The sequence below is a fragment of the Aspergillus fischeri genome, genomic scaffold (genome assembly GCF_000149645.3).
Source record: "Aspergillus fischeri NRRL 181 1099437636245 genomic scaffold, whole genome shotgun sequence".
NCBI lineage: Eukaryota > Fungi > Ascomycota > Eurotiomycetes > Eurotiales > Aspergillaceae > Aspergillus > Aspergillus fischeri.
In genome coordinates, this window is record NW_001509773.1 from 1,111,773 (window position 1) to 1,126,342 (window position 14,570).

Sequence of the window (14,570 nt, forward strand, 5' to 3'; positions counted from 1 at the left end):
AACCCTCGCGCAATACCCGTCCCTGTGGTGGAAGGAACCTGCTGCAGGCAGCGACGCTTTCACCATGGCTCCGAGGGACACCTTCTTCCGCTCGTCTGATATGAGCTTGACGCAGCTCTATATCGCCAATGAAATCGGACGAGAGGTTGTTAGTGCTTTAGGAGAACTTGGTCAGGTCCAATTCCGGGATGTAAGTTGCACCGTACCTGCACGAGGTGGGTGATCAGTTGAGATACAGGGGCTGATTTGGATATCTACAATAGCTTAACCCCGACACCAATGCTTTCCAGCGGACTTTCACCAAGGAGATTCGTCGGTTGGATAATGTGGAGAGACAACTGCGTATGTATAATGTCCTGTGGTTGGAGGACCAATGCATTGCGAAGCTCCTGGTGGTGGTGGTGGCATGGGGCTGACATCCATGATTTCTTGGCAGGCTATTTCCATGCGCAGATGGACAAGGCGGGGATTCCCATGAGATCTTCCACCGAATTCTCCGATACATTGGCGGCTCCCTTGGCTTCGGAAATCGACGAACTCGCCGAGCGGAGTGAGAGCCTCGAGCAGAGAATCGCCTCCCTGAACGATAGCTACGAGACACTGAAGAAGCGCGAGGTTGAGCTTACAGAGTGGCGGTGGGTTCTCAGAGAGGCCGGTGGCTTCTTTGATCGCGCTCATACGCATACGGACGAGATCCGCCAGTCGTTCGATAATGACGAAGCTCCGCTACTGCGGGATGTTGAACACCAACCTAGCCGTGGACCGAATGGTGATGCCCAGGCTCAGCAGTCGTTCCTTGAGATGAACATTAGGTTCGTTGCGGGTGTTATTCCCCGGGATCGTATTGGTGCCTTTGAGCGGATACTTTGGCGAACCCTGCGTGGTAACCTCTACATGAACCAGTCGGAGATTCCCGAGCCGATCATTGACCCGACTACTAATGAGGAATCGCACAAGAATGTATTTGTGATCTTTGCTCATGGAAAACACATCATTTCGAAGATCAGGAAGATTTCCGAATCTCTTGGTGCTTCGTTGTATGGTGTGGATGAGAACAGCGAGTTGAGAAGGGATCAGATTCATGAAGTGAACACCCGGCTGAGTGATGTGGGCAACGTTTTGCGCAACACCAAGAACACCCTGGATGCAGAGCTTACCCAGATTGCCCGCTCCCTTGCGGCTTGGATGATCATTGTCAAGAAGGAGAAGGCCGTGTACGATACGCTCAACAAGTTCTCCTATGACCAAGCGAGAAAGACATTGATTGCCGAGGCATGGTGCCCGACCAACTCCCTGGCGTTGATCAAGTCGACCCTGCAAGACGTCAATGACCGCGCTGGACTGAGCGTGCCTACCATTGTCAATCAGATTCGGACGAACAAGACCCCACCTACCTATGTCAAGACGAACAAGTTTACCGAGGCCTTCCAGACCATTGTCAATGCTTACGGTATCCCTAAGTACTCGGAAGCAAACCCTGGATTGTACACGGTCATCACATTCCCTTTCTTATTTGCTGTTATGTTCGGTGATTTCGGTCACGGCGCTTTGATGGCAATGGCCGCTTCTGCTATGATCTTCTGGGAACGGAAGTTGCAGAAGACGAAGCTCGACGAGTTGACCTACATGGCATTCTACGGTCGTTACATTATGTTGATGATGGGTCTTTTCTCTATGTACACCGGCTTGATCTACAACGATGTCTTTTCCAGGTCTTTCACTGTCTTCCCTAGTCAGTGGAAATGGCCTGATAACATCAAGAAGGGACAGACAGTTGAGGCTTCGTTGACGGATAGCTACCGTTACCCGTTCGGTCTGGATTGGAATTGGCACGAGGCTGAGAACTCTCTTCTTTTTACCAACAGTATGAAGATGAAGATGAGTATTGTTCTGGGTTGGGCACATGTAAGTGATATTCTGCTGCTTGTCAAAAGGCCTGGCTGACAATAACTCTCTGTAGATGACATATGCGCTCTGCTTGCAGTATGTCAACGCGCGGCATTTCAAGTCCAAGGTCGACATTATTGGAAATTTCATTCCCGGCATGATCTTCTTCCAGTCAATCTTTGGTTACCTTGTTCTCACCATCATCTACAAATGGTCTGTCAACTGGGAAGCCCGGGGCCAGTCTCCTCCGGGTCTTCTGAACATGCTCATTTTCATGTTCCTTTCTCCTGGAACTGTGGAAGAGCAACTGTACAAGGGCCAAGCTGGTGTCCAGGTTGTGCTGCTGTTGCTCGCTGTTGTTCAAGTCCCAATCATGCTCTTCTTCAAGCCTTTCTACCTTCGCTGGGAACACAACCGTGCTCGTGCTCTGGGATACCGAGGCCTTGGAGAGCAGGCCCGTGTGAGTGCGCTCGAGGATGACACCGATATGAACGGCGGAGTCTCAGGGCCCCGTGACAGCATTGCCAGTGACGGTGAAGGCGTGGCAATGATTGCCCAAGATCTCGGCGACGAAGAGCATGAGGAATTTGACTTTTCCGAAATCATGATCCACCAGGTCATCCACACCATCGAGTTCTGCCTCAACTGTATCTCCCACACCGCCTCATACCTCCGTCTGTGGGCTCTCTCACTCGCTCACCAGCAGCTTTCGATTGTCTTGTGGGACATGACCATCGGCAGTGCGTTTGAGCAGGAGTCGCCCACCATTCGCGTCATCATGATCGTCGTCACCTTCTACCTGTGGTTCACTCTAACAATTGCCATTCTGTGTGTCATGGAGGGTACAAGTGCCATGCTTCACTCCCTTCGTCTACACTGGGTCGAGGCCATGAGCAAGCATTTCATGGGTGACGGTATCCCCTTCGCTCCCTTCAGCTTCAAGACTCTTCTTGAAGAGGATCCAGTTGACTAAACTGGATTGTACATTCTTTTTTGTGTCTTTCTTTATAGATCCATAGCTGTATCTTCTGAGGAAATGAATTGGATTTAGATATTGGCTTTCTGTTGCTCGGACTTGTATATTTTCCCGGTTATTCGAGGTACGGTAGACACATTTACCACCTGTCGGGTGCACATATAGTCGACCTTCCCAAGTCAATGAGCAGCGAGGGATTGGGTCATACATTGCCCACGTAGTCTGGGGCTTTGACTTCGAATAGTGTCCGGACAGAATGGCCCGGCCCACATCTTTTGTTGCTGTTTACCGCCAAGATGTCATGTCGTGCATTTGGATATATTCTTTTGATTGAGGCCTTAAATACAATACTCCATACATGCAGATCATTTAGTCCAACGCCAGTAGTCAGGCTATTGCAGAAACCCGAAACTCCTTCCCGACATCGTTCATTTCAGCGAGGCAATATTGCACTCATTTCTTGTGCTTGTTGTAGGTGTCGATGATCTTTTGCACTTCATCCTTCGAGCCAAGGAACACGCCGCTGCGGTCGTGGATGTGCTCGGGAACGACCTCGAGGAGACGCTCGGCGCGGGAGTTGATGGCGAGACCGCCGGCATTCTCGAACAGCATGGCCATAGGCGCGCACTCGTACAGGATGCGCAGCTTGCCCTTGGTGCTCTTCTTGTCGGCGGGGTAGGCAAAGACACCGCCATACAGCAGGGTGCGGTAGGCGTCAGCGACCATGCTGCCGATGTACCGGGCGCTGTAGGGCTTCTGGCCCTCGCCCGGGTACTTGAGCGAGTGGAAGTACTCGTTGACCCAGTCGTCCCAGTACATGCTGTTACCCTCGTTGACAGAGTAGATGGCGCGTTTGGCGGGGAGCTTCATGTTGGGGTGGGTCAGGATGAACTCGCCCAGGGAGTTTTCCAAGGTGAAGCCGTTGACTCCGCCGTCGCGCATGGTGATGACGAGCTGCGCGGAGGCGCCGTACATGGTGAAACCGGAGGCGACCATCTCGGTACCGGCGCGCAGGATGTCATTGGCCGTGACCTTCTTGTTGGGGCCGACCAACTCGTCGGGAAGCTTGAAGATGCCAAAGATGGTGCCAACCGAGACGCCAGCGTCAAGGTTGGACGAGCCGTCGATGGGATCACAGACAACGGCGTAACGGGCGTCGGGGTGCTCATCAAATACGATCGCCTCTTCCTCCTCCTCTGAGACGAGTATACGGCACTTGCCGGAGCCTCTCATGGCGGAAACAAAGATGTCATTTCCGATTACATCCAGCTTCTTCTGGTCATCGCCGGTTGTGTTTGACGAGCCCGCCAGACCGGTCAGGTTGATCAACGACGCACGACGGATGTAGTAGGCAATGGACTTGAATGCGAACTGAAGAGCGTGGCAGAGCAATCTGTTCGCAGCCATGGCAGCATGGTTAGTTTCGGCGCAAAGTGATTCAATTCGTCAGGGGAGAAACTCACGTGAAGTCACCAGTGGCTTCCGGTACCTTGACCTGCTCTTCAGTGAGGAATCGAGTGAGGGTAATGATATCTGGGTTGATGTTCTCCTGGCCCACAGCGCCGTTGTTGCCGCTTGAAGACATTTTGACTATGGAAGGATGTGGTGGTGTATATGACAGGAGGAGAGAATTGAGATGATGTTGCTAGAATAGTTCTGAAGGAGAGCAGAATCGATATAATTCAACGTATAACCTCGGTTCGACGGAGAAACAAGGAGAGTTCCAGCAGATAGCTACAGCAAGAGGTCTACAAGACTGGAGGCAAATCGTGATAAGGGACGATTGGTGGCAATGGAATTGGATTGAGATGAGAGAGATAGGTGAAGAATAGTAGCAATGGGGAAATAATAAAATCTATCAGCTCGACAAGCAGAGGACCCGGATTGTCCCTTCTTATAGTTATACCTACTCCATGGCAGGAAGCAATAACTCTTTGCCGGTGGATCACAAGGAACGTCAGAGCCCCCGCGGATAACAGGGCAGAACCGGTCGCATATGATTTGACGCAATCCTCCTCTCTGAATTTCTCTCTTCTCTTCCCTTAGTCAGAAGAACTGAACCAGATGGTTCATCCGTACGTAAGGTATCCACAAGAGTTCCATAGATGGATATCATTATTCAAGTGGCGGTTCAGCAAGATTGACCTGATCATCACCATTGTTTTCGTCATTACCCGTAAGAAGACCCCCCGCAGTTGTTCCCTTCTCCCCGCTCTATTCCTCTTCGGGAAACTTGCCGGCTCTTCTTCTTTCCTCTGTCCGAGTCGCCCCGATATTCCCCGCGCTCTTGATAGGAGTTGATACTGCGTACTAGTATAAGTAGGTATTATTATTAGATACCTAGCAGTGCTCAATAGTATTTGGACACTCGGTCTATTGTTTCGAATCGGCGCTGTACTACTTCGATGAGCCGATGATATGCGTGCTGCGGGAAACATATGTTTACGCACTGATTATTTGAAAGTTACTGAGTACCATGTTAATATTCGTTACTCCGTTTAATGCACCGCGTCCCCCCGGAAGATCCCTCTCAATGATAAGTGGGTTCAGAGGGTCAGCAGATTCGCAAATTTGATAATAATACCCTCTGAGTTTGAGACTATTCGAGTCTCGACCCTTCCGGTTCCTGTCAGCTATTTCTAGCGCCCAAATTGAGGAAGGTCATGCGACCGGAATAAAGAAAGTCCTCCATTGATAAGCGGCGATTCTTGAGATCAGCTGACTGGGAGATTATATAAGCAGTATATCCTTTCGCTACCTTGCTCTAACGCACTTTGGACTAGCGCACTCGGTAAAATTAGCTTGGTTGAGGGAGCTTGAAAAAGATTCGAAACAGATTTTCCTCCGAGATTTTTTCCACACTCACAACACCAAAAGGATTCTGGCATCACCGATGCATGATGGCTTTTCTTCTTAATGAATGAGGAATTGCTCCCCAGCGATGTTCTACGTTGCTTATCTGAATTTGCTCATCTCGCCTTTTTGTGTGCTGACTTGACTGGTTCTCAGACATCATATGGCCTGGTAAGTCCTGATCATTTTCTCGCACTCCTCCCTAGCATGATGAAACATACAACCATTTTTCAAACTAGAGTCTTTGACCCCTTCTGGGAATGAAAACTCGGTTTTGCACGTCAGTCTGATGCTGCTTGCAATAACTTCATTGGTTCATTACCCAATTGGTTTTTGCAGTGTGCTAATGTTGCGATTTAGGACTAACAATCTCAGATTAGCTCTACAAGGAGTGTCGGTTCACCTTTACCCAATGGTATGTAATGCTATTTTCCTTGAAATCTGCCTCGATCTCTATCGCATGATGCTTTCGTATTTTTATACGCTGGAAATTACCGACCGAGACCTTCGGGTCGTCGACGATATCAAATGGCTATTTCTGATGATATTCCCATTCACAATTCTTGTTTATACTTGCCTATTGGTTGGCTGTACGCTGACAGCAACTAGTTTTTGGGAAACAGGATGTTTGAGTAGTACTGGGTGCGGTGGTAAGGCTTTCCGGCTCTTTGCAGACCCCAACATTCGATGATGAAGCGGCACTGGGCTCCGACGGCGTCGAACAGACGTCCGTTCGTGATGGATATGCCTCTTTGTGGCAGGCCTAGAAAACCTCGCCCACTGATACCTTCTCGTTACGATATCTTTTGCTTCGACCTGATTCTCAGAATTATACTGATCGTCATGGTTGGCATGTAGTTACTATGATGCACAGTTGTCTGCTTGCACTCACCAAACAGGTAAATACTTTGTCTTTTTCTCCAAGGTCCTCCTACACTGTGATGATTCCCTAGATGACGAGTCTTATTCGAGTTATCGATGCAGACAACATTCTTTTTTTACCATTCATGCATTTCTGACGAGATGTCTTCCTCGAATCTTCTTGGTCTTTGCTCCTCGTACGCAGCTAAATCCTTGATAGGTCTATACATTTAGCAGCCTTGAAGCTTCACTAACTTGCCGACGTATGCGAAAGAATGGAAAGAGGTGTATGTAGGCACCCAATCTCCACCACCGCCCTCACAATGATGAATCGACATATACAAAAGACAAGCATATGTCCAAGTCGGCTTCGCTGACCAAGACGATAATTGTCATGACTGATCAGTCGCAATACTTTGCTCATGTCTGTTGCGCATATCTAGCGATCGATGCTGACATGTTGTTCGATTAGTTGTCCCTATGTGTCACCCTTCTGGGAGATGGAATTTCGACATTTTCCAGCACCACTTGTAATACTGTCTGGCAGTACGTACCTCCCTTTTCTTTCCTTTCTGATCCCATCTTCAAATGATGATTTACTTCTATTTAATCACGACGGTCAACATAATCATTCATTGATGACCACCGCCTGTGACAGGGCATGTATCTGACACCTTCCTTTTCATATCATTCTAATATGTTACATCGTCATGACTGGATGCTAACATTTCTTCAGTATATAACAGGTGTCGTAAAACTTGCTCACTGCCTTAGGCTCTCACAGGTCCATCCTGCTTCCTTTTAAGCTGTTGTCTTGCGTGTTAGGAGATCTTCGCAATACAAACATCTTTACTTTGCAGCAGGCTAGCCTTAGTGATATACGAAATGAAATAAAATCTTACTTTTATACCTCTCCGTCTCAGCTGCTTTTCATTCCTTCTTTGTAGGACGATACTGGACATCATGCCCTTTTCATCGTCCGCAGTCAGTAGTGAATGGGACTGCCACTTTTTTGATGTCCCGGAGGACCATCTCACCTGGTCTGCGCTACCGCAACTTTAGTTTGTCGACAGACAATCTTATTAGATTCTGGACAACCCTAGGTGTGATAAGGAATCTCATTTGCCCATTGATGTCAATCCTGGGCGTGGAGTGACGGGGATGTCGACCTGTAAAAGCGCGCGGTTTCGTTGGGCTAAGCGCCAACACCACGCCGCGTGTGACGGGCGACCGTAGGCTGCATCTCGTGAAAGTATCAGGGCAGAATCGCTATGCCCGATTCTGCAGACTCTTGATAATCTTGCTCATCCTGGCCGACGGCTCCATCGGCCCAGGTCTTTGATGTTATTTTTATCTCTTTCCCCAACAGCGGATCCGACGAGTTATGCCCGTTGAACGGCCGATTCGTCTCCCCCCATGCAAGCCTCCTCCGCGGCTGGTGGCACTAAGTGTTGCAAATAATAGAAATCTGCATCTCCTTCTCGTATCCTTCCATTGACTTGTCGCATTTGGTAGGTTCCAGGGTCTGTGTTATCGCTCCAGATTCTGATCCTATTCCTGTGCGCGGATCACAGCCATGGCCACTTGTTTCGCTCCCTTTTGATCTTCCTGCCATTATGAATAGGTGCGCAGGCCCTTTTGCATAGTACTCTTTTCTGGGTTTTCTCGTCTCGATCTCAAAAAAGGATAATTGTACTGATTGCCGGCTGTCTATAGCTGGTTGTCTCCAAGTAATGCTGGTAACCGGCCGCCGCTGAATTTATATCCTCAGACCGGCTGGCCGTCAACTCATGCCAGTACCAGCAATCAGCTGTCTTCAAATCGTCGAGAACATGCTGTGCAGCCGCCACCTATAACGACCTCGCTAGGTACTCATCAGGTTCAAGGGCTGGGAGTAGCACCGGGTCCTGGTTACGCATCCACACCCCTCTCAACGACATCACTATCTAGTCCATTTACTCAAGCCTACTCGCCTGCGGTTGCCTCCCCTGGTGGCGCAATGTTAGGATCATCTCCCATGACGTCCAGACAGTACAATGTCCCTTATAATCCTCAGGATTGGGGGCCGGTGAGCGGTGCTGCTTTGAATTCCGGACATCCTGCATATCAACAGACGAATAGTATGCTTCGTGTCGTGTCACATCCGCGACAGACCGCAGGTCATTCAGGTCCGTACCACCTTATTCTTCATTTCATACGTCAGTTGTGGTTTCTTTCGCAGTCAGCCCAAGGCGAACCAATGTCTGATCTGTACGTCTAATAGAAGAATCTTTATCACCGCCGCCCCCGCCTTACTCTCCTCCGAGCCAACAACTGCAGCATCGACAGTCAAGAGAGCATGTGAATCATGACAGCTCGAATAGAGGCTCCGTATCTCCATCCGCCGCGCCATCATATCACGTTGAACCACATGTTGAATATAGGCAACGAGCCATTCCCCGAACTCGCCCGCTATCAATGGCCAGTACAGGCGATGCAGGGCACGGAAGGCACATGTCACTTCCCCCGCCTCCTCCACTACCGCAAGGTGCTACAGGATCGAGGTCATCATCGCAGAGCCGCATTGATACGTATGGCGATCGGGCTTCCTTTGGTACGGGGCAGAGACCGTCTACCGCCGTCTCTCAGGCTCAGGAGAGTCTGCAGCCTTCATCCTCGGCCAGTGAACCGTACCATATGACTCCTACTCCTCAGTTTGATAATTTCACTCGTGCACCAGGCTCCAAAAGAGCTGTTTCCGCAGGTCCCATGGTCGGCAGTGCGAGCTCTTCTAGGGCCACGAGTCAATCTCGCAGTCATTCGCCGTCGACACATGGCTGGGAGCCAGGTATGCCGCTCCCACCACCACCTCCGGGGCCTCCTCCTACCGCCAGGTCGCAAAGTGTGAGTGGCCTGTCAGAGACATCGGGAATGCGGAACTCGCAGATCTCGACGCGAAGACGGCCGCCCCCCGTTATGGGAACTGGTTTGGATAGCATCCCACCAACTCCCGCCGGCTGGGTTGATGAGGGATCGGGCCAGAGCAGACACAGGCGGGATAGGGAACTCCCGAACATTGACACATCCAGCGCGGCCCTAGCTAATCGCGGGATTACTGGGTCAGAATCCAGGGATCCCACCTACGCCTCTCAAAGTTCAGCCAACAGTGGTCTCTTCCGTAGCCCAGCTATTCGAGACGCAAGCGCCAAAGGTATTCGCGAGAGGCGTATCGAACGCCGAAATAGACAGAGTCAAGTTTTCGAAGACTACAGCGCCGTCTCAAGCAGTAGCAATCCTTGGGCCGATGCTCTAGATCAAGTGAAGCCTTCCGATCTCGTCCTTGACAACTCAAACGCTAGTCATGGAAACGGGCGGCACCCCAACTCAACGAAGTTTACGCCTCGAAGCACCGCTAGCGCCGGCTCTGACGGGCAGCAACTTGGCACACGGTCGAGGGCATCCTCTACAGGTCTGTTCTCAGGCCGTTCCTCCTTCTCCACTCCCAGAGCGGAACCCAGTCCGGCAGGGCCACTTCGCACCTTTGCTCAAACTCCACCATTCTCACCCGACAACGAGAATGTATCCCCAACATTCGCTAAGGCCGCAGCCTCGCAGGCTTTGCCACCAAAGGCTCTCCCAACACCCCCATTGCAATCGGGTCAAGACCTGAGATCATCGGCACGGTTGACCCCCAGTGAGGAACGTCCGGTTTCCCACATATTACACCTTCCTAACGATTCTTTGCCCGCTGTGGCTCCGCTGTCTCCCCGACGCCTGGCAGCACAGCAAGGATCGTCCCTGGACTCTGTTCTCAGTCAGGATTTGGGGTTTATTCGTGATGCCATGCAGAGACACAAAGAATTCATCGAGAAGGAGGCAAGCGCTGTCAACGAGACGGAGGCCTTGAGAATCTTCGCGGATTTCATCATTGCCGAGTCTCAGATCAGACGCGAGAGATACGGCAAAGTCTGGGACTCGGGCACTTTCGATGTTGAGGCAGCCCGCCGCAAGCTGTTTGAATTGCCGCCAAAGCCAATTGTCGAACCCCAGAACAACATTGCAGCGACTGTATCCCTTTCTCGGCAGCCTTCACGCGGGCCACGAGCAGTACCGGCATTAGACATACCTACAAGCCGCCCTGAAACTGCCTGGTGGAGCAATTACAAGCCTTGCTTGTCACCCATCGCGAGCATGAGTATGAGTAACGACGAGATGAGCTCCAGGGGCCGGGCACCCAGTCGCTGGTGGGAGTCGAAAACTGGCTCAGAGAGTGAGGGCGGCGAACGAAAGGTTCAGCGATCGAAGCGAGAGTCAAAGTACATGGGAGTGCCTCGGGAGGCTATGCAATGGGCGGAAGGGCAGGAGTCTTTTGGCGCGAGTCAACAAAGCTACGAATCAAATGCAACGAGTCAATACGCCGCTTATGGATCAGACGAATACCCGCCTGAAAAAGTCGGATGGCATGAAGAGCAAGAGCCCGCTCCCTCGGACTTCTCCAGCTCTGCGCCACGTCATGGATTTGGACGGACGAGGGAAGTCCAGAAACTCGATGTCTCAAGGTTGATTACTTTACCACCACCTTATCCACGGCATCACCCTGCTGTTAACAACAGCCACCCCGACCTCGTTGCCTACCGAACGCTGGTGCGATCAATCAGCGATCTCTCTGAAATCAAAGCAACAAGACAACGGCATCAATCCGAAGTGGAACGCTTATTAAAGAGCCATCGGGAGACAGTTGACGAAGGTCGTCGGCAGTTCAAAGCCAACATTCAAAGCCAGATCCAGCAAGGTAGTATAACCTTCGCGGAGGCCGCCGAGGCTGAAGCCGCTTTGATCGAAGAAGAAAACCGACTTGAGAGGGAATTGGTTAAGAAAGAGCTGGATACGTACCAAGAGTCGGTCATGAACCCGACACACGCTATTCTAACGGACCGAATCAACCGAGCCACCACTTGCATTGACGAATTGATCGGAAAGTTGTTTGATGATGCGCAGCATGAAACTCCGGACCAGACTCAAGAAGAGGGCGACGAGAAGCCGGAATTACTGGAGAAGCTTAAACAACTGAAATGGCTGTTCGAAGGCCGGGAAGGGTTGCATCGGGAAGCGTACGAGCTTGTTGCAGATCGCGATGAGAAGTATAAAGCCGTTGTCCTGCTACCCTATAGACAGAAGGGAAACGAGGAGAAGATCCGCGAGACCAACGCCTTCTTTGCCCAAGATGCTCTCGACCGACGAGTGGCGTACGAAGCAAAAGCGCTGTCCCGTCTCGAATCCTTCCTAAGTGTAATCGAGGAGAATGTGGTTCGGGGGGTCGAGGTACAGCTGTCAGCGTTCTGGGACATTGCACCCTCTCTACTGGCTCTGATCCAACAAATTCCGAACGACCTTCGTGGCTTCCAGATACAGATCCCTGCCAAAGAGTTTGAAGAGAACCCGAGTTACCACGAGCACCCGCTACAGTACCTCTACACGCTCCTGTCGCACGCGGAGAAATCCAGCTATCAGTTCATCGAGTCTCAAATTAATCTGTTCTGCCTGTTGCACGAAGTGAAGTCTGCTGTGATGGGAGCCAACTGTAAGCTTATGGAGGCCCAGCGTATCCGCCAGGGCGAAGCAGAGGATGCTGTGCGACGTGAAATGCAAGAATCCCGGGCAGAGGAAGAGCTCGCGTTGACCAACGATCTCAAAGATAAAGTCGCTACAGTGGAGGGCCAATGGACTGAAGCCCTGGGGAGTCAGATACAGGACCTCCGAGAGCGAGTGAAGACATATCTTATGAATGAACATGGCTGGGAGGAATTGGAGCAGTTGGAAGAGGCATGAGACAGGACATCTGCTCACTCTTCATCGCTTTATCTACTTGTTTTGTGTTTACGAAGATACCCATATACGTTCGCTATGAGATACACATGTTCAGAAGCTACAATGGAGACCAATGCCCATCAAACTCACTATTATTATCAGTTTCATCTTTTACAGAGGTGTATTCGACCCGTTGATACTATGGTGTCCACTTCTCCTGGGTCCGTGTCACGTGATCGCTTGGCTTCTAGAGCTTTCCTTTTGAATCTGCTCAGCTTCGAAGTTTTTCCCACTTCTGCTGCACTCCCGAGGGCAGACTGCTGTATTAATAACCACCCCTCCCCCATAACGGTATTCCCCTCTCTGCCTCTCTAGACCAGCACATCTCCGCAGTAAGAAAGATTAATTGATCTACGTCTTCTGCAGCGTCCTTGGTTTTGGACCTAGTCTGCGTGTCACTGTGAGTAATCCTTCTACTTTCCTCTTCACCTTTCTCCCTATCGTTTGCAAGGCCATTGGACCTTGCGACTATCTGAAACTCGCTTCATATGATGAGATATCATAGCTGGCACCAGTCAGACGGGGTGGTTATCAACCATTTCCACTGCTGATTAGCTCTGGTCCGGGAACGCTACCCGAGATCCCTGACAAGAAGCACTCATTTTGCATCGGTTTCTTCGCTCGACTCACGTCAATTGCTTGAGATTGGTTACTAATGCCATTGCTTTGCAGAACCTAGTAACCCGGTTTCTCCACCGCGAGCAAATCGTTCCCATATCATCAAGAGCCTCCAGCTACAAAATATCATCATGGTCCTCCACAACCCCAACAACTGGCACTGGGTGAATAAGGATGCCTCGGCTTGGGCCAAAAATTATTTGAAAGAGAAGCTTCGCACGCTATCCGTCGAGGAGGATGGCGTCTCCGTGAAGATCTCGGACCTACTGACTATGGACGGCGACGTAGACGTCAGCCAGAGAAAGGGCAAGGTCATCACTTTGTTCGACGTCAAATTACAGTTAGAGTACGAAGGTTCGTAAGACTCTTGCGGCTTAGCTATCCCGAGAGTATCGCTAATAGCTCCCCCATAGGTAAGACGAAGGACGAGGAGTCAGTCAGTGGCACCATTACTATTCCTGAGGTTGCCCACGACACGGAGGAGGATGAGTACGTTGTATGTGTCCCGCCCGCCATACCTCACTACCGCCGGATTCGTAGTTCGCGGAGTTAACAAATGTTCTTGCTGTAGTTTGAGATCGAGAACTACTCTGATTCCGCCTCCAAGCAACCGGTGAAGGACCTCGTTCGTTCGAAGCTTGTTCCCCAAATCAGACAAGAGCTTGGCAAGCTTGCTCCCGCTTTGATCGCCGAGCACGGAAAGGACATCCAACATGCTCCTGGCGTTAATCCTTCCAGCGGTTTCGCTACACCACCCTCCTATCCCCAGACTTCCAAGAGTGCTAGCCCTGCTCCTCAGACGACGACCACCACCACCAACAAGGTCGCTGTCAACACCACCACAGTCACTGCCTCGGATGAGTTCCGTACCACCGCTGAGGAGATGTATACCACCTTCACTGATCCTCAACGTATCGCGGCTTTCACCCGTGGAGCACCTCGTCAATTTGACGGCGCGCAAATTGGTGGAAAGTTCTCTATCTTCGATGGCAATGTCAACGGAGAATTTGTCAAGCTCGACAAGCCTAAGCAGATTGTCCAGAAATGGCGGCTGGCGCAGTGGCCTGAAGGCCACTTCAGCACTCTGGAGATCAACTTCGATCAAAACGACGTTGATGCCGTCACCCAGATGCGTGTCACCTGGACCGGTGTTCCTGTCGGCCAGGAAGATGTGACCAAACAGAACTGGGACGTCTACTACGTCCGCAGCATCAAGCAGACTTTCGGGTATGTCATTCTTCCCTGTTCCAACATCCAATTGCTTCCTTACCATGTTCCTCTCAGATCTCATCCTACATCTTGGAGACACTTGCTGATTGCTTTGCTTGTTCTTTTCGTCGCTATAGGTTTGGCACTATTCTCTGATCGCATCCACGGAGTTCTGGAAACCACGTATTAAATAGTACTTGCCGATTGGGGGTTGAAGGCGTTGGAAGACCGTGCCTTCAGCAGCACGCCAGAGCGCGGCTCGTTCTGGGCTGGCATGGCCTTTGTATGTCAAACGAGGCATCTGGAGCCTTTTGATCGC

The 14,570-nt window shown here is 50.8% G+C and overlaps 4 protein-coding genes across 4 annotated transcripts; 3 read left to right on the forward strand and 1 right to left on the reverse strand.

Annotated features, from left to right (window-relative positions):
• Positions 1 to 64: 64 nt before the first annotated feature.
• On the forward strand, positions 65 to 2,860 carry NFIA_105210 (H(+)-transporting V0 sector ATPase subunit a; the record flags this gene model as incomplete). Its single annotated transcript, XM_001266929.1, has 4 exons — positions 65 to 190; positions 264 to 342; positions 437 to 1,905; positions 1,961 to 2,860. 4 exons carry the CDS (start codon positions 65 to 67, stop codon positions 2,858 to 2,860), a joined length of 2,574 nt encoding a protein of 857 aa, XP_001266930.1.
• Positions 2,861 to 3,316: 456 nt separating this feature from the next.
• Positions 3,317 to 4,448, reverse strand: fbp1 (fructose 1,6-bisphosphate 1-phosphatase; the record flags this gene model as incomplete). Its single annotated transcript, XM_001266930.1, has 2 exons — positions 3,317 to 4,256; positions 4,327 to 4,448. 2 exons carry the CDS (start codon positions 4,446 to 4,448, stop codon positions 3,317 to 3,319), a joined length of 1,062 nt encoding a protein of 353 aa, XP_001266931.1.
• Positions 4,449 to 9,034: 4,586 nt separating this feature from the next.
• NFIA_105230 (uncharacterized protein) lies at positions 9,035 to 12,385 on the forward strand (the record flags this gene model as incomplete). The annotated part of the gene is made up of 1 exon (XM_001266931.1): positions 9,035 to 12,385. One exon carries the CDS (start codon positions 9,035 to 9,037, stop codon positions 12,383 to 12,385), a length of 3,351 nt encoding a protein of 1,116 aa, XP_001266932.1.
• Positions 12,386 to 13,173: 788 nt separating this feature from the next.
• Positions 13,174 to 14,441, forward strand: NFIA_105240 (AHA1 family protein; the record flags this gene model as incomplete). Its single annotated transcript, XM_001266932.1, has 3 exons — positions 13,174 to 13,396; positions 13,456 to 13,538; positions 13,614 to 14,441. The coding sequence occupies 3 exons, from the start codon at positions 13,174 to 13,176 to the stop codon at positions 14,439 to 14,441; spliced, it is 1,134 nt and encodes a 377-aa protein (XP_001266933.1).
• Between the last annotated feature and the right edge of the window lie 129 nt (positions 14,442 to 14,570).